Source organism: Pipra filicauda, unplaced genomic scaffold (assembly GCF_003945595.2).
Source record: "Pipra filicauda isolate LSUMZ 115617 unplaced genomic scaffold, ASM394559v2 scaffold144_size1929842_pilon, whole genome shotgun sequence".
NCBI lineage: Eukaryota > Metazoa > Chordata > Aves > Passeriformes > Pipridae > Pipra > Pipra filicauda.
Genome location: NW_024103929.1, coordinates 473856 through 493509, shown reverse-complemented (window position 1 = coordinate 493509; position 19654 = coordinate 473856). Strand labels below are relative to the sequence as shown.

General features: G+C 40.9%; 1 protein-coding gene and 1 long non-coding RNA gene across 2 annotated transcripts; one reads left to right on the top strand and one right to left on the bottom strand.

Moving 5' to 3' along the window:
• Window positions 1–3072: 3072 nt before the first annotated feature.
• On the bottom strand, window positions 3073–6042 carry LOC113989082. Its single transcript, XR_003541119.2, has 3 exons — window positions 5815–6042; window positions 4754–4890; window positions 3073–3683 (listed from the first exon to the last, which is right to left on the bottom strand). It is a non-coding gene; the product is annotated as an uncharacterized LOC113989082 (long non-coding RNA).
• Window positions 6043–6208: 166 nt separating this feature from the next.
• On the top strand, window positions 6209–19549 carry LAPTM4A (lysosomal protein transmembrane 4 alpha). The gene is made up of 7 exons (XM_027750405.1): window positions 6209–6386; window positions 12959–13079; window positions 15251–15327; window positions 15420–15542; window positions 16665–16760; window positions 18153–18251; window positions 18769–19549. The coding sequence occupies exons 1-7, from the start codon at window positions 6288–6290 to the stop codon at window positions 18841–18843; spliced, it is 690 nt and encodes a 229-aa protein (XP_027606206.1). The 5' UTR covers window positions 6209–6287; the 3' UTR covers window positions 18844–19549.
• The last annotated feature ends 105 nt before the right edge of the window (window positions 19550–19654 follow it).

Sequence of the window (19654 nt, the reverse complement as noted above, 5' to 3'; positions counted from 1 at the left end):
CACACTGCAAACGTGTGTAACACTGCCAGGGTTAAGTGGGGCAACCGCAGAGAGGAATTTGGCCTGCTGCTCCATAATTTTCCATAACTGACCATTGTAATTGTCTATAATTATCAAGGTTCCACCCAATCTGCAGATTGGTGGCACAGCCGACATATCTGCACAAGCCAAGGAGCAGGTACATATGCTAATTGTCTGGCAGGAAATAATTTCTTTATTATGCTCACATTTCTAAGGGTAGCTGGACGTTGTGAGGAGAGAGGGTTTTGAAGTCATGGGTTACAAAGATCAAATAGAGGAAACCTTGTCCTTCTTCTGTGATCATACTGAATCAGACCCAGGAGTATTTTCAAGGCAACTTGAACTTTGCACTATGTGCCATCCCTGACATTCAGCCTCACAGATGTTCTCATCTGCAAAGGGAAGGTCCTCCCGTATTGAATGGACATGGTAATGCATTGGTCTCAGAAACAAACTCCCTGTGTCTTTTGGGGAAACGGCCACTGTGACATAAATTGACCCCTCTATCGTCCCATCAAGAGAATATCAGAAACTTGGCAAACTTTATTTTCTATCAAATTTTAATTTCTCTTTGCATGCACAATTTTCCTTTGGTTCTGTGTAGTGCATGTTACAGAGACAAGTGATAAATGGCTTTATTCAACTCATCTGTGTTCCTCCTGGAAATCTTTGCTGGCATCTCAAATTGCAAACCCAGTCAAAGAGTCAATGTGTAAAGAAATCACTGCCACCAGAAGGGAACATCCTGCTTCCCTGAACAGGTATCGTTCAGGTCCTTATGCTCATCCTATTCACCCTGCCAAGATTCATGGAAGGGCAGGGCCAGGCTGAGGGCTGGAAGGGGGAGGCTGTTGGTGAGTACAGGACATTTCCCCTTTCCAGCGCTCACTGTTTGTTCATGTGAAAGCACTGAGATATCTGAAATTGCAAGTACCATTTTAGATCGCGTTATTTTTAGACATTTTCATAGCTCCTCAGCTGTGTGGAGGCTGCTATAAATGAACCACAGCTCTTTTAGTTTATCAGATTTTGATTCTCTAAATGAAGATGAGAATTTTTATTCAGTGTTTGAGATTCAGAAAACCTGAGCACAGAGAAAGTCACCCAGAAACACAGTCTTAGAGAAATTTTACATCATGCTGTCATATTTTAGCTGATTTTCTAACCTTTAGTTTAAAAGGTTTGAAACTGAGTTAAACTGACTCTTGCTGGTAAAAGATAATTCATATTGTTAACAGCAACCAACTAGAACAAATAATATAGAAGCCTGGAACATTACATTAGGAATCCCAAAGTGATGTTGATTAATTCAGTAAACAAGAGTAAAGTTCAATAACCACAAAAGTCATTGTGACACATTCTTACACATTTCTTACCTCTTTTACAAGAAACCACTGACTCTCCAAATTACATTGTTTTCTTCCAAGAAAAAGGCTGGTAAAATTTGTTAATGTTGACTTCAGGATATCTAGGATTTCACTGTGTGAGTCACCAAGAGCAAAGTTTCCCCCTGAGTAATTTATTTGAGGGATTTTTCCCCTCATTGATATGCTAATGCCTTGCTTTTACTTTAGTACATTCTTATATCTTTTAAGGAAGCAAAAAGTCAATCCATGATCTTAGCCTGCATATTTTTCACACCTTCTGCAACAGTTCTATGTATTTTTCTAAATTCTGCTGAAGGGATGTGGTGTTACATACTGCAGTAGCTATGTAAAGATATTACCTGCTCTGTGATGTTGAAAATCTTTGCTTTTTTAATTTAAAAATGGTTGTTCAGTGTGGAAAATAACCGAGTTTGAGAAGCTACCTTTCCTCATTTTTTTTCTTTTTTAATTTTAGAATGCAGAGTAGCAGACGCATACAGTTATAGGAAAAAAATATAGGAGTAACTTGTTACTGCCCTTATAGTTAAGTGACTTCCACTGGGAAAGGAGGAGCTCCAACATGTCCTGCACTGCACTTTTTATTCCCCAGTAAAGAACCCAGTGCACAAGGGACTTGCTTGATGTTCCTACAACTTTGATTAACCTCTGTAGTGTTGGTCAAATCAGTTCATCTCACCGCGCCTCAGCCTCCCAACCCCAATCGTGACAATATTTTCATTATAAACTGATATGAACTCTGCCTGAGGAGGTTACATATGGTCATCAGCTCAGGATCTGCAGGTTTCCCTTCACACAACAGAGCAAATGCTGAAGCAGAACCGTATCTCATCCTTCAAAATATTTCCATCCTGGCAATAGTACAGTGCGTGCAGAGAAGTAACGGTGGCAGCATTAAACCAACATCTCCTAGCCAAGGACAGACTGAAGAACGGCACAAAAGGGAAAGACTGTGCTATTACAAAAATCAGGAGAAAACAGCCTTAGTGCTCCATGGTTTTGACATCTTGTGAGTGTTGAACTTAGAAGTTGAAGGAGAATGCAGCCTGGTCTCTCATTTACCGGATCCTAGCTATTCTGCTGTCACCTTATTCAGATATGATTATTCAAAACTAATTTGTATTTGGTAAAACATTGCTAGGCCCTCTCAAGACAGAAGTGCAAATCTCCTGTCTAGACATTGGTTTTGAAAGCCCTAACTAGTTTGGCTAATGAGGAACACTGTGATATCATACCTTCCCTACCTGCTGAGAGGAAGGAGTTAAGTATCCTGCTAATAAAGGAATCCCAATCATTCTTTTGCAGCTGCTTTGGACTTGCAGATCTGCTTCCTGCTCTTACTGTTGAGGGAATTTGGTCCTGCATGCCAAGGTCTTTTTGCTATTTGTTTGAGGAAAAGTTTTATCACCAGTACTCTCTGTCTCCAAGATTTTGCTCTGGCTGTCATGGCTGTAAGATGAGCCCTTCAGTTTTTATATATTTAGCCTCACAAATCCTCTTTGAACTAGCAAAAAGGAGAGAATTAAGGATCAGCTAGAAGGAAGTGTCTTGCCTGAGGTCATCTGGGCTGCTTGTGGTATAGAAGAACTGGAATCTTTCACAGAGGGTAGGACTAAAATCATTAACCTATTCTCCCTTTCCCCAAGTACAGGAAACAATGCAATCATTCTCAAAATACTCTTTTAATCTTTTTTTTCTTTTTCTTTTTTTTTTTTTAAGGGAAGAGAAAGTAGAGAGTTTTTTCTATGCCCATTCAACAGTTTCACATCAGTCTATCCTGCTGTGGAAAGCTTCTTTGTGATGTTAAATGAGATTCACATTATTCTTCCCAGTATCTTTGTTGTCTGCAGGGTATAACAAGCAGCGAAGCTCAAGGGAATCGCATCAATTTTTATTCTGAGTCTGGCTGACAAAGATATGAACACTTAATTAAGATTTCTTTCATCTCATGAAAATAGCCCTGAAGACCTGAGCCTGACATGAGAGCTGCCAGTGATCCAAGCAAAGGCAAAGTGTCCAACTGCAAGATCTTAGCTGGAACACTTGCCCTCACAAACCATTTGGACTGAGAGTGGGATCTAGGTGTTTCCAAATTGATGTCCAAGCTCGGGGGAGCGGTTCTGGCTTTCACTTCTGACTCATTTTAGTACTGTGAATTCCTGTTTCACACAGGGACAGACCAACAGGAGGGAGAATCTCTGAGCTCCACAGAACAATGTAATCAATTCAGGCATGCATGCAGCAGGAACAGTTGGCTTAGGCTTCCCAATGTGCCATCTGTGAGGAAACCGATTTTTTAAATGACTGATTACAATAAAATGCACATTCTTTCTCTATTTATTTACATGGATGCATATATATTGATTAAAATTAGTCCCTTTTCGCTACATTAAATCAGAGTCTTGATAATTAAGGCATCTGTGCACAGGGCTGAGAACATTAGGAGTACTAGAGAAACAAACAATAGTTTATAATAGGATCATTACAGCAGTCTTAGCAGCACTTACAACATGTTTATTCAAAAATGAAATATGCCCTAAGGAAGAAAAACACCAATTACGGAACACTGGGGATTTAAAATAAAAAGGTCAGTTTTAAAGCCTTTAAGTAAATAATTTCAAACAACTCAGCAACGGCTCATGTTTAAAAATAGGCTAAGCAGCTAAAACACTAAAATATGTTAATTGTAGGATCTGGAATATATCAAAAGGACAAGCACAGTCACTATCATTACCTTCTCATTGTTCAGGGTGAAAAAGCTCAGTATTAATACTGACATACATCTTGGTGTATATATGCACGGCAAATATTTACGGTTTTGTGAGTGTCTCAAACTGATTGTACACTGCCAAGAAGAACATACTTGCAGTTTCACATAAAGGAGTAAAATAAACAGTGCATTTCTGTATCAACAGCTCAGGTCTGCAGAAACCCTTGGGTCAGGGGAAGTTTACAGGTCCTTCTCCACGTGGGAACAAGAGACTGCGTGTCTAAGTGGTGGGGACACCACTTTGTATGTGTGGTACACATACAAAGGCAGTACTTGGATTTATACATGTTATTTCTAATTAACATGTGCATTAACATGCACAGCAACTGCAGGTTTCAGGGGGACTAATGAAACATTCCCATTATCCACTCATCAACAGGGCCTTGGACTAACCAACAAAGTAAAGCACCTTTGTGGACTGAATTTCACCTCTTCTATTTTCCCTGTTATGACCTATGCTCTTAGTATAATCTCATTACTTAATCCAAGGAATTAACACAAAAGAATAGCAAAAGAATAGCAAATCTTCTACAGCACTGGCTGAATTTCAGTGAAAGCTGGGGGATGTCAACAGTACCTCAAAGCTTCAGGCTCTCCTCAGGTGTTGTGGTTTAGGAATGGTACTACCCAATTCAGTGCCCCCACCAAGGCTCTCCAAAAACTGCACTCTGTGCTCTTTCTCTCTCTTCCCCTTCCTGCTTTGGTGGGATGGAACTGAGAATTAGAGGTACAAAATGCAAAGATCATGGGTTGAGATAAGAACAATTTACTGGAAGCAGCAACAAGATAAGAAAACTAACAGGAATAGCAACAATAGTAAGGACAGAGAGTATATGAAAAGAAACTATTCATAAGAAAAAAAAAATTCTCATTTCATGAAAGTGAGATTGCCTTTCCCTTGCAACGAGCCCCTTTTCCTGAAAGGGAGAGTCCCTTTTCCCTGCCCCCAGCAATGCCACCAGGTGGTACAGAATAACCTCCATGTCCTGACCATGCCCCCTCCAGGCTACTGCAAAAAATTAAGCCTGTCCTGGCCCAAACCAGGACCAGGAGACATTACTCCTGGTTTTTATTTTGGAACTAAAGGTTGCCCCATAATCACAGAATCAATTCGGTTGGAAAAGACCTCTCAGATCATCGAGTCCAACCCATGACCAAAAACCACCATGTCAACTAGACCACAGCACTAAGCACCAATCTTTCCTTAAACACCTCCAAGGGATGGTGACTCCACCACCTCCCTGGGCAGCCCGTTCCAATATCTAATGACTCTTTCTGTGAGGAAGCTGCTCCTGATGTCCAGTCTAAACCTCCCCTGGCACGGTCTGAGGCCGTGTCCTCTCATCCTCTCTATCACTTGTTGCCTGGCAGAAGAGATCGACCTCCACCTGGCTAAAACCTCCTTTCAGGTAGTTGTATAGATCAATAAGGTCACCCTCAAGCTTTCTCTTCTCTAGACTAAACACCCCCAGCTCCCTCAGCCGCTCCTCATAGGACTTACTCTCCAGACCCTTCCCCAGCTTCACTGCCCTTCTCTGGACCCTCTCCAGCACCTCAATGTCTTTCTTGTAGTGAGGGGCCCCAAAGTGGACACAGTACTCGAGGTGCCCCTCACCAGCACCGAGAACAGAGGCATACCGCGCTGTCGTTGGACAACAGTTTCACCCCTATGGTTTCGCTGCCTGCATGGCGGCCAAGCCCCAGTTCCTCGGCCCGGCAACCCCACACCGGCGCAGCACGGGTGGAGCACGGAGAGCTGCTCCTCGTGCCCCGGGCGAGCATGACAGACCGCGTTCCCGCCGGATCCGCCGCAGGGAGCGGCACCGCCCGAGGGGCTGTGGGATGGGCGGGCGGGACCCAAAATGGCGGACGCAGCCCCGCCCCCGCAGGTGAGCGCGGGGCGGCACTCCGGAGGCCAGTGCGATTGGTCCGCGGTGCCGCCAGTCACCCGTTGCCGCGGCAACGCGGACCCGCCCCGCGACCCCCTCTCGGCTCCTGATTGGCTAGCGCGCGCGGTGACGCGCGCGCGGGGGTTTTACGGCCCCGGGCTTCGGGAATTGCCTGGAGAGGGCGGGTGGTAGGGTGGGCGGACGGAGGTCTGTGCAGCCGCCATGACGTTCAAGCGTAGCCGGGACCGTTTCTACAGCACCCGCTGCTGCGGCTGCTGCCATGTGCGCACCGGGACCATCATTCTGGGCACCTGGTACATGGTGAGTGCCTGGAGCGGCCGGCGGGCGAGGGGGTGGCCGCGGCGGCGGTGGGGAGGGGGGGGGGGGGGGGGGGGGGGCGCGCGCAGCGCGCGTGCGCGGGGGAGGAGGTGGTGGTGGTGAGGGGGTGGGGGGTTCAGCACGCGTGTGGCCGCCTTGAGGGGCCGGGGTGCTCCGGCTCCCCTCACCTCGGGAGTTGCTCCCTTTTTCGAGGGGCTCCCGCTCCCCTCACCTTGGGAGTTGTTTCCTTTCCCGAGGGGCTGCGGAGCTCTGGCTCCCCCGCCCCCCAGGGAATTGTTCCCTTCCCGAAGGGAAGCTGGACGAGGGAGTTTCCTGGGGTCACCCGACGGGGCTCGAGTCCCTCTTCCTTCCCTTACAAAGCCCGGTTGTCCCTCGGCGGCCTCCCTTGTGGTACTTGGAAAAAGAAAGTGAAGGGAAAGTTCAGAGCGTTGTAATCTGGGTCTCGGAGGGGTTGTGTTAATATTGCCATTCTTGTGTTGGAGGGATTGAGACTTTTAAGCAGCACTGAGCGTGTCCTTGGTAAGGGAGGAGAGCTGGGGGAGACTGGAATTTGGGGTGTGTTATAGGAGGATTAGCTGTGGTGTGTAAGCTCGGAGAGGAAGGTCATTGTCTCCAAAATGAGCATTTCTTTTGCTTGTCGAAGAGCTTTCTAACAGGGGAAGTTTATTCCATGCTCTGGTGTTCTCAGCACAGGAGCTGAGAAGCGATGGAAACAAATTTGGCTCCCAAAACACTTCTTTGCTTTCTGCCTGGTGAGTTCTTTCTTTCCAAGAGAGAGCGGTGATGATGAAGATGAAATATTCGAGATAGTTCTGAACTAGGGTGAAATAGAAGCGTGAAAACAGTACCAGCAAGTTAAAGGCCTGGAGCCCTAACTTCCCTTAGTTCCCTTAAACGGAACTGAGTTACCAACCTGAGTTCCCCTTTATTGAAGTGATTTCTTCATCTTTCCTTCCCCTTCCCCTCGCGGGCAGTAAAAATGAGAGGATGGTTTACAAAAGTTGAATCATAACTTTTCTGCTTTCTGAAGCTGTAGCCAAAGCCTGTATTTTCCTTTACCCTTCCCCAGACTGTAAAAAAAAAATAGAGAATGCTGAATTTTAACGGGTTGATGTGAAAGAGCCATGCACAGAAACTGCTTTTACAGGCATGGGGATTTGAGTTTGGAGAGCTCATGGTTTATCTTCAGCGAGTATGGGGAGATCCTTTATTTTTATGCATTTTGGTCCTTTGATTGGCAAAAAAATGTGAAGTCAAACAATAAAGTGACCGGAGAGAGGACTGGAAGAAAAAGCAAGGTAGGGGGTTGGAAATGTAACAAAACTCTAGGAAAAGGATATTTCTTTCATTTTCAAGAAGAAATTGGGAATAAATGTCATGGTGCTGATTAGGTTCTGTTATTAGGTCATTTAAAATAGAAAAATAAATGTCCATTGTAATATTGAGAATCGGACTTGTTTTGGAAACCTGCAAAACCTCCGGAAATTTTGCCCCGTGCTGATGGATGGAATTCAAGAATATGCTTCTGGTACCTCAAGGAGAAGCACAAATCGTTAACAGTAGGGAGACAGTGATCCTTGTTACAGAACAGAAGCACCTCGCTGCCTTCCCCACTTCGTTTCCTGTTCGCGGGAGTGTCTGTAAACCCAGGAACTTGCTGGGGGCGGAGGACAGGGATGTGTTTCCGTGGCCACAGACCTGGTAGTACTTCCAGCTGCTACCTCTCTCTTACTGTGCTTATGTTTCGCCTTGTTGCCTGGCTGCAGCTCTTCTTTGTTCTTTCTGAATGCATGCTGGGGACGGTGAAAAGTGCGCCGGGCGCCCGTGAGGCTGCTGCTCCAGGGACGGATGGGGCTTTGATCTGTGCAAGGAGTCAGTCTGCTGGAGGGAAAAATAGAGTTGAGTTCAGGGTAGTGGGGGGCACACGAAGTGCTTCAGAGCTGTGTTGTTCTATAAAAAAAAGAAGTTTACATAAAATGTATTAAACGCTTTGTTAAACTGTGCACTGAAAATTTTTATCCAGTTCTTCCCAGCTGTGACCTGGGAAGAGGTGAGGACTTTTAAGTCAGACAGCTGTTGGCTGTTTGAGCTGAAATAAGGTCTTTCAATGAAGTCTTATGTGGTCTTGCCTAATGCTCTAAATCGGAATTCGACGATAATTTATACCTTTTTGAAGGCAAAGTACAGTTTGGACAGTGAAAATTAGACTTATCTGTCTGCTCACAAACTTTAAAAAAAAAATTAAATGGTCAAGAGTATGTCAGGTTGTTTAGAAATGTAATTAATGCACCATTTAAATATAGCACTAACTTAGTCTTTCAGATTCTCATGAGAAGTATTTCTAAATCAACTTAATAATCTCTGCTTGTAAGTTACAGTGGGACAAGTAATAATAACTTTCTTTGTAGGGTAGTGTTTTTTTGGTTTGTGGGTTTGGTGTTTTTTTGTTTGTATTTTTTGTATTTTATTGGGGTTGTTTTTAAGGAGGTAGCTTTTTGCTGGGGGAGAATGTTTAGTTGAAGAATAGGTTTGTATTACTGAAAATCTTGCTCTTTACTGGGTAGATTGGGTTCCCGTGCAGTGCAGTACTGAGGGAATTTGATACCAAACATAAAATGGAGTCTCATAACAATCTACTCCAGATGTTTTACTAAGATAAGAGTTTGTCTACTTAATACATGCGTGTTATCTTATGTAACCATTTCTTTAGGCATTTCATATTCCTTGCTTATTTGCATACTCTTAAGTCTTGCACCTAATTAAGTTTTCATCTCGCTAAAACAGTTGTATCACTGTTCTTGTTGAGTGCTTCTGCAAGTCCAGAGAAAACAAGGATATTATCTTCTAAAATGTCTGCTGTTGATGCTGTGTGATCAGTGTCTTAAGCACGCCTCAGTCTAAGGGCTGCTGCTGTTTGTGATCAGTAAATAACGCTGCAGTTGCAAAGAGATAAGTTAAGGACACTTCCAGTGGAGTCGTACTCGAGATCCAGGACTGATAGAGCTTGGTTTGCTCCACAACACCCACTGCTGTTCTGTGTAGGAAGGAGAAAGAAACGTCCTGTTCCTCACTCCGTAATTGCAAACGTGTGGCTTTGAAGTTTGTTTCTTCCTGTAAACTTTCATATTAGGCACAGTGCTTCCCAGAAACCGGAAGCACGAAAACTGCGCTGGCAAAAATGGGATCAGAGTTCAATAAACAGTCTAAAAGCAATAGCATTGTTTTGGAGGGAGGGGCTGGTGCGTTCTGGCAGCGAACTTCAGCGATGGAGGCAGTGATGCAACTGCTGCTGGTCAGCAGGAGGCTGAGGGGGGATCTCTGGAGTCGTTTATTCACTAAACAAGACTTACAGAAATAGGGAATATAACTGGTCCCAATCTAATACTGACAGTGCTAGAGGCCCTGAAGTACCCTATTTAAAATAATTCTTTTTCAGTTTTTATTATTTCAATATAATAAACCAAAACAAATCAGAAACTCCGTGTTGGTTTTTTCTTTAATTTGGGAGCAAGTTTAGGGAAAAATATTGGAAAAGTGAAAGGAAAATGAAGTATAGTAGTGCAAGGCAATTTGCCTCTTTTGCCTCATAAAAGGAAATAAGCAAATTATAAGTAGGAGTTTTTGTTTTTGTCCAAGTCAGTCTGAGTGCTTGGGGAAACCTAGACTTCATGTTCAGGCCTCCTGAGAGAAGCACTTACGTGATAAGGTATTAAAGTGTACCCTGTGGAGGTGAAACTTGCTAATTAAAAAGTTAATGCTCTTTAATAGCCCCACTATCTTTTGAGTTCTAATCATATGGGGAGCTAATATTTCTGTTACCATTGTGTAATAAATGCGGGCTTTCTATATGATTACCAGCTTTTTGATTTTTAAATTTTGATACAGGCTACACCAAACTGTGTTAAACTCAGCCATCCCAAATATAAAATGTAAAATATTACAAAACTACATTAAGGGGGTTTTCGTATTAATTGAACCACCTTTTGAGTAAGAGTTTGAACATGCATTTTGCAAATTTTTTTATTATTATTTTTGATTTCCCAGCAAAAAGGATGAGGATGGGGCCTGCTGGGATTTGAGGTGTTATCTCAGAACATTGCACTGTTCATTGAGTGCTGTCTTGTCAAGGTTGGTGGGATTTTTTGAGGCAGAGGTGGTGGTGGTTTCAATCCTCATCTTAAACTGATGCGTACACAAGTTTTACATTTTTTCCGACTTCTTCTCCACGTAGACATTTGTGAACATACATTTGATTTGCAGTGGGTATATACTTACAAGCTCTAGCGATGCTTTGCAGTCCAGACCGTACTCTCGCTGCCTGTTACGTTGATTGTTAAGTTGAAACAAGCCTTGTGGTCTTGCTGTTATGAAGCTTCTGTGAAAGGATGGAAGCAGTTAAAATACAGGCTCTGGCTCTGTAGCTGTTAATTGAAATCCATATGTCGAATGTGATGAATTGCTCAGTGCTGTGACAGATTCATAAACAGCAACAATGGAGTACTGGAAACCCTGGGGTGTTAAGTGGCAGAGGTTTGGGCTGTTTGTTTTTAAGTTACTATTTTTATTCTGTCTCGTTGATTCTAATAGATTGTATTTTGAATGACTGTTTTCTGATTTCCTTTCACATCATTTCAGGTTGAGAAAATTAATCTTTAATACTTTGAACTGTGCTCAGGAACTAGTGAAATTACTGAAAACTTCTGTATGCTAACTTTGGAATGTGGGTAGGATGAAAAAAAAGTGACAGATGTGGAATTATGGTCTCAAAATTCCAAGGCATTCGAGTTCTTCAGTACTTCTATAGTAACTGAAGTCCTGCTTGCTCTTTTTCTTGAGGCAGATGGCCTATCATGGCAGTTAAACTTATGACTGTGTGTAAACAGTAAATAATTTAGCTATAATTGAACATGTCCTTTTGTGTTTTGTAAAGTAGAGATCAACATTTCAACTGTCTCTTGACACTGGCTTTTTAAAACAAGTTAGAGCAGGAAGGTATTTTCCAACATATAGTTTGATACCCTCAGTTCTCTCACAGAGAGAGGAGGAAATGGAAGGGTTGAAAATGCATTGAGAGCAGAAAGCCAGAATACAGAAGGACTAAACAGGTGAGAGATTATAGTGTTCTGTACATGTGACCAGTGGTGAAGCAAAATAAAATATGTAGACAAGTGACAGATGAGCAACTTGACAGTTTACCCTACAGTGTCCTGCGAGGGGGAAAATATGCTTGTTTCGAGGCTAAAGATAGTGGTGGTTGAACCTATTTCTTCACTACCAACTGTACTAGCTGCTGTATTTTATGTTCCAAGGCATAAAATGGAGTATACAAGTGACTCAAAGTAGCTGGAAATTCTAATAAGTTTGTGTAATGTATGATGAAGTTGCATTTCTACAAAGTGACTAGCTTTGATATCATGAAAGTTGTTTTTAGCAGAAAGTGCAAGCAAGCTTATCACCACGATATCTCTAAACCTTGGGGGGAAATGTTTAACAGCTTTTTTTCCTTACTGAAAGCTTCAATAATTGTACATAGACTTGCCACTGTTCCTCCTGGAACCAGGCCAGTAAAAGAAGAAATCCCTGGCAAATATTCTTAAGTTGTGAGAAACTGTAAACCAGTTTGGTTTTTTTCTTTTGAGGCTAATTGTAAAAGATCCTGCTGGTGGTGGTGACTACTGAATACTGATTGGAAAATGTCTGCAGCTCAAAAATACCATCATGGCTTTTTTTGTTACGCAACCTTTGGCAGGTCTCTCCAGATATTAGTAACAGAAACTATGCCCCTGTAAGTCTTGAATAGGTTATAAATGCTCTGAAGGCAATTTTACAGAGGCTTAAGCTACTTTTGGTTCTTTGAGCTCTTACTGAAGACATTTCTGGTATGTATCAAAATTGGGTAACAGAAGTAGTCTTCAGTGGCAGTATGAGGGAGGAGAAGGACTGGTGAGCACACAGCCTGTGCTGAATGCTTACACATTTTGGAGTTCAATCTTTATGTGTGGTTTTTCTTACTTCTCCTTACTTTCTCCTTCGTGTAGCCTTTCTGATAAGGACTGATGAGGTTTTAATAAATTCTCTAGGAAGGGGAGGGAGATGGTTCTCCCCAGCTCCTATAAAGGCTGTATCATGGCAGAAACTTAGTACTTTATTTGTGGGTTAAATTAACTCAATTTGTGACAGAAAGCGGAAACTTTCCAAATGTGTCTTGTGTCTGCTGTTGTGTCCTGGCCTCTTTTAATTATTATTATAATAATATTATTAATTATGTCATTTGAATCCCTACAAACGTTATCCATCCCCTTAATTTGTAAAGTTATTCTGTTGTGATTCTTCAAACCTAGCAAGTGTCTGGTGCTCTTCTGGTTGTTTTGGTAGAGGTTTAACTAAATCAGCTTGAAATTTAATTGTAAGTTGCGCTCTCTTTTTTTTTCTTCCACATATAGGCAAAGCAAAGAGTGTGTTTCTAACTGAAATAAAGGATTATTAGTGTATCATTAAGATGATCCTAGTTGTTGCAATGCACATAACCTTGAGGTAACTGTGATCTCTCTCAGGTGGTGAACTTGCTGATGGGCATCTTGTTGACAGTAGAAGTGACTCATCCAAATATAGTGCCAACAGTTGATATCCAGTATGAAGTCATCGGGAATTACTATGCTTCCGAGAGAATGGCTGGTAGGTCCATAACTCAACTGGCTGATTAGAAAATAAAGCAGTGTTGTGGTGGATTTGCCTTACACTAGTGTGTAATATATGCATAGAGCTTTTAAATGTGATTGTCTTGTTTTCTGAACTTTTCCTAAATTATTCTGGGATTGAGTTCTTCTACACGAATAAAAAGAACTTCATGGAATATTATTTTTACTTTATATTATGCCTAAGCCTCTCAGATGATAAGATTTCTGAAGATTTCTTGGCCATATAATGCTTTGACTCTTGAAGTATGTGTGGAATATATCTAACTTGCTTTCTTCATGAACATTTACTATCTTTGCTGTCTCAGTAAAACAGCAGAAAACAGTTTTAAAGACTTTGAGAATTTTTCTTGGTCTTTGTAGATTTAAGGAAAGAGCTTAGAGCTATTCTGTATGACTTTACTAAGAGGAAAACCATGCTGTCTTTCTAAGAAAAGTGGAAGAATTGGGACACCAAGTATTTGAGTAAAACCAAAGTATTTCTCTAAGTTTGACCTGCAGAAGAAATGAAACAGAAAGCATCATGAGAAGAATTAAGCCTACATTTCACTCTGTTATTGAGTGTATGATGTGTACAAGTGTAACTGGCGTCAAGCTTTTGTCTGTAATGACCAAGCTTTTTAACTATCGTATCTGTAAACTTGTGCATATATTTTGCTTCTCTTCTTTTTAAACGTGCAGAAATATGTTTAGTATTGCACTTCTAAGGTACCTTGTCTTAGTCTGTTGTATTATATGAAAATTTAGGGAGGGTTAGATCCAGTGGAGCAAAGGATAAATAGTGCAGCACAAATGTGGGGTTTGAGCATTTTGTTTTAAGTCTTCATGACCTGAGTTGAGGATCTGTGAGTTCTGACCTGTGACCATAACTCACATTTATTAGTAATGAAATGAGAGTGGGAGAAAGGACCAAATGCCTCATAAAGCCAAGATATTAAGTAAAATTACAGCAGATGTCTGTAAAATGTCCTATGTTCTGTAACAAATGTTGCTGTACTTGGTAGCCTTAAGCTTATATGAATGAAAGATGCATCTGAAGCTGAAGGTTCTTTCTTCACTCTTTAGTGTAAAATGTCTGTCACATGCTTTTAACTTCGAGATTCTTATTTCCCATGTTGTCATCTGGGCTAGAGGGTTTTGTGTGCATGAAGAAATATTACAGGTTTTATTGTGCATGTGAATATTGAGAGTAATAAATTCTCAGAAGAAAACCACACTTGTTGGTGACTGCTGAGACTTAGGTCTGATCAACACAGTGCATTTCAGACCGGGAGGGGCTCTTTCTTGATGCTGTCTATGTATGTAGATATTATCTTGTACTGAATTAGATACATAAGTACTTCTACAGTGTCTTTTCAAATCAATTTCAGACTAGAAAGTATTCTCAGATCATCTCTTTTCCAAGCATGAGAACCACAAAAGTTTGACTTCAGTATTGCTAAAAAACATTCATTTACCACATCTGTAGACTCTCAAACTGGTTTCTTTCTCTGTGTTTAAAAAAGGAGAAAAGTATAATCTAACTCATAAGCAGCTGTGCTTCTGTCATCAGTAACTGTGATGCACACGGAGAATCTTTATCATGCAGTTTCCACGAGTGTCCTGGATTTTCCTACAAATTGGCTTCTCTTCAACTGCCTTTTCTTGTAAATAATGGGATACCTTCCACACAGTGATTTCCTGTTTTCTTTAGTGTTACTGAAGGAGCAGCGCTGCTCCCACTGCCAATGACCGAATTACATAACCAAGCCATTTTCAAGTATAAAGGTTGATACTGTGTTAGCTTCACTTAAGATTCTTTCCATTTGTAAAGTTATTTACTCACATACTTTCAGCACTGACACATATTGCAAATCAGCATTATTATGGTGCATTACTATCAAACTACGTCAGGTTTGTAATTGGTGTGTCTGAGCTTTAGTCAGGCTTCTGATTAAGGCAGAGGGATTTTTCCAAATACTTTTTGGTTTTATTGAACCAGATCTTTTTCTGTTAGGTGAGATCTGAGCTACTGTATTCTGCTGCTGCTAGTTTGCACAGATGAACTAGTTGAGAACAGTTCACAGTAATGGACAGAGCTGGGGTACCTGTCAGCTGCCATGAGACAACTCCAGGAAATTACTGATGCTTATTGTTTTTCTTTTAATGCAGAAAATGCCTGCGTTTTGTTTGCCATCTCCCTCCTCATGTTCACAATCAGTGCAATGATGGTGTATGGTGCCATTGCTGTAAGTATATTTATAGTCCTGGTTTTAAACTTGCTACTTGAATTTTTAACTGAATAACTTACAGGCTGCTGGTTTTTTCTATTTCTTCTTAGCATCGTGTAGGCTGGCTGATCCCATTTTTCTGTTACCAACTCTTTGACTTTGTGCTCAGTTGTCTGGTTGCCATCAGCTCTCTAACCTACTTGCCCAGAATCAAGGATTACCTGGATCAGTTGGTAAGTGTTCAGCTCAAGTCGATATTTTACATTTGAAATTCAGGTTTGGTTTAATTGGATCAGTGACTGAGCTACAGTTCCCTTCCCGTGCATAAGAAAGAGGAATTCAGCCTGCAGCAGCCATGGGTGGTTATGAGAACGGGAGCTTATCAGAGATGGAAGGGCCAAAGGTATCATTGCCAAAGGAAAGCCAGGGAGAATAAAGAAAGAATTGTGATGGGAATTGTTGGTTTAAACTGTATTGGCTACAACAGGACTTGAAAGGGTGTTTGTAACCCTTTAAGCAATGGGGCTCTATGGCAAATTTACTGCAGATTAAAATGTATTGGCCCTTATTTGGTAAAGAAGGGGAGGAAGAGTGTAGGAAAGGTCCTACAGCATTATGGGATGGAATCTGAGATCGAGGTTTTCTTTTTACATTCTATGTGGCTCTTATTTTGCAACAATACTTTCTAAGGAAACTGAACAGAGTTCTCATTAACACTGCCTGTAATTTAACTGCAAGAAGACTCAGTGGATAAAATGCACTGTCAGTTAACAGGGAGCACAAACTCTTTCTGGCTGGTGTTTAGATCTGATCAAGCCGATGTTTAAAAAAGTAATTTTAAAAACAAAGTTGGATTGGTGTTTGTTACTGTAGTCAGGGAAAGTGAAGTCTGAAGTTTGAAGAAGCTCTCTGTTTGGCTCTTCTGAAGTTTGGGGACAACTTTTTACCTTTTTGCTCTGCACACATGTATGTTACAGGTTGGACTGCCATGAGGTAATTAATACTAAGTTATTAAAGAGTTGTAGAGGACCATAAGTACAAATTCTGTTCTGGAGCTGTGTAAAAGGAAGTTTTGTGGATATCTTTATTAGCATGAGACTGATAATGTGACGATGGGCACGGACAGTGCTATAGTGACCCGTTCTTGCAGGATAGAGGCAGGATAAATGCTGTGCTTTATGGGAGCATAGAGAAGAAACTAGTGAGAAACAGAACTTTTTGTTTCTGGGGGAGTAGTTTACACAAGAGTTGTTTCATTCGGTGTGAAGTTTGGATGTTTTTCTATCATATTTGACTGCAGTGTTCATTCTTATCTTCTCCCTTTCTCTCCCTTCCCCTTTTTTTTTTTTGACTAGCCGGATTTCCCTTACAAAGATGACCTTCTTTCCTTGGACTCCAGCTGTCTCTTGTTTATTGTTCTGGTGTTCTTTGCCTTATTTATCATTTTAAAGGTAAGGTAAAATTTAAGCATATGTCTGTTTCAAGAGTTGCTAAATATTAAGATGCTGTCAATCTGCATTAATTCTCAGTGCTGAATTCAGAACCCATCTGGCTTCTTAATGCTGAGATAAGAACTTCTTTAAGCAGAATTGTTGGGATGTTCATTTATGGTATGACTTAAGTCTAATATTTTGTGTACTAGTGTCTTCAGCTAGCTTGTTTGTGTGTGTGCAGTGGGGCATGTTTATGCAGCTCTGCCCTTCCTTAGGAGGAAGTAAGAATGCATAAAGGCTTCAAATAACATCTTTTTGCCTATGTGAAGATAATTTTAATATTTGTTATAAAACTTGTGGTGAAACAATATTGAGTTACAGCATACAATTTTCTAAACAAAACTTTTAAAATCCCTCACTGTGCCTAACAAACCAGGATGCATGTTTTGAAAGGAAGATGATAGAATGAGGAAATGCGTAGTTAATTCAGAGCTGCATCTCCCTTCCTAATGAAGGGTGATATTACCAGTTATTTTCTTTTTGAGAATCTAAGTACAGAGGCATTAATTTGAATTACAGAAACTCTTGTGCAGACAAATCATATTAGAGAAATGAATTGATAATGTACATTTGCCCTGATAATGCTCTTTTATTGCATTCAGATTGCATTTAAGAAAAAAATGAAGTAATGAAAAATAATTCTACTAATTATCTATATATTCTCCAATAGGAATGTCTGACTGGGGAGAGCAGAAGCCTAATACAGTAGATAAGATTTTGGTATAGATTGGGAAATTCGATACTTTTTGTATGACCAAGTGCTAACTTGCCAGATTGGGAAACATTAATGTTACACAAATTAGTATAAACCCCAAGTCCTCATCAGATCGTGGTAGCATGTCTTTCTACAGCAGTCAGTGTTGACTCACAGTCCAACCAGCTTTGCTCTGCCATCACTTTGCTGCCAGCCCGGCTGTGTATTTGAGTCCTCTCCTTCACACTGGCAGTTAGTTGGACAAATAGTGCTACCTCGGGGATGAGTGGGATTGTACTGTTGGCCTCTCCTCCTCCTCCTACTGGCAGGTTTGGACTGAGATCCACAGAAGCATGAGCCAGTTGGGGATTAATTTGATTAGCACTGCCGAGGCTGACAGAGATGAGTTGAATGAATCTGTGAATTCTTTTGCTAAAACCTGTGTGGTTCATCCTCTCTGAGTCACCGTGACAGCAAAGCTAAATGGGGAGCAATAGGTATGTGGCCAGATCTGTGGAATAGCAACCATTCCTCAGATATGTATTGCCTAAGTTGATTTATGCTCCTTTTTGTCATAGGAATGTAATCAAACATCTAATTTCTGACTCAGCCAATGCATATGAGGTCTTTAAAAAGAGAAATCTCTCTTCTTTCAGGCATATCTAATTAACTGTGTATGGAACTGCTATAAATACATCAGCAACAGAAATTTGCCAGAGATCGCTGTGTACCCTGCTTTTGAAGCTCCTCCACAGGTAAAACCTCTGTTTCAGATAAAAGGAATCAGCATTGTTTAATTTTGAAGTAGAAAATCACCATATCCCTGTATGCTTCCAAGCCTTGTGCACCTTTCTAAAGAAAGACTGGAAAGATTAAAAAACGGTAAAGCAGCTAATTTTTTGGTGGGTTATTTCTCAGTTGCATTCTGATGGTGCCTAAAATAAGAGGGTTAATTAAGAGAAGTCCTAGAATGTTTTTGTTTTAGTAGAGGGAAGCTTTAATTGCATGAGTCCAAACCTTTCTTGCTGCTTTGCAAAGCCAGGAGGTAGTGGGGTGGAATGAATGACCCAGGGTTAGGCTCAACAGAGCACTAAACTGCTCCTGCACCTTCTTTCACTTCCTCATTTGCTTACTAGAAACAGCAGTAAGTTCTTAAAAACTTCTGCCTGCAACAGAGGATTAAATTGCTGATGGGGCATGTGTGTTTTTGTTCTGTTTTTTTCTTATTTTCAAACCTTCTGCACTAATCACTTCAAAATGTCTTTTTCTTAGTATGTTCTGCCAACCTATGAAATGGCAGTGAAGATGCCTGAGAAGGAACCTCCACCTCCCTACATACCTGCCTGAAGCAATTTCTATGTTAATTAACATCTGTACCAGCTTCCTGGGGGTTTTGTCTTTTAATCTTGCAAAACTGCTTAAGTAATAGAAATATTCAGGGCTTTTAGGAGCAAACTGTTCTGTTTAAAATATGTTTGATATAAACTTACTAAGCAAAACACATCTGAGAGTGATTTTGTTTGCTTTAATTTTTGTTCTCCTTAATGCTCTTAAACATTTTATTGCCTTAGGGTGTTACACTGCAAGAACTTATGCATGTGACTAACTTGTGGCTTTTAATAATACCAACTGAGCCACTCTGATTGAAGTTAGCTACAATTATAAGTGTCTGCAGGATCATGCCCTTAATTTATATTAATTTTTTGTAAAGTAGTTCATAAAGACAATCTGATCGTACAGCAAAATGACAGTTTGCCTTTATCAGTTTTTTGGAAGGGGAGGGGTTTGAATGTGGTATATACGTGACTTTTTTTACTTTGCACTTTTCTCATATGTTATCTTACCTTTTATTGTGTTTTTGTTGGTTATCCTATGTCTTGAAACATAGTATTTTTGAGGAAGAAGTGAGATGGCACAGGAGTACTATTACAACATGCTGTGAATGCAAGAAAAATAAATAGAAATGTGGAAGATGGTTGCATGCTTCTAATCTTCTATGTATTTTCCTCTTTGTGATAAATGATACTTAAATAAATCTTTTACAAAATGTTTACCATAGCCTTGATTGATCTGTTTGGTGGTGGTTTTTTCTTTAAGTGCTTCAGTATCCTGCAGATAGTCCCCATACTTAGTTACAGGTTTAGTGGTTGATCTGTTC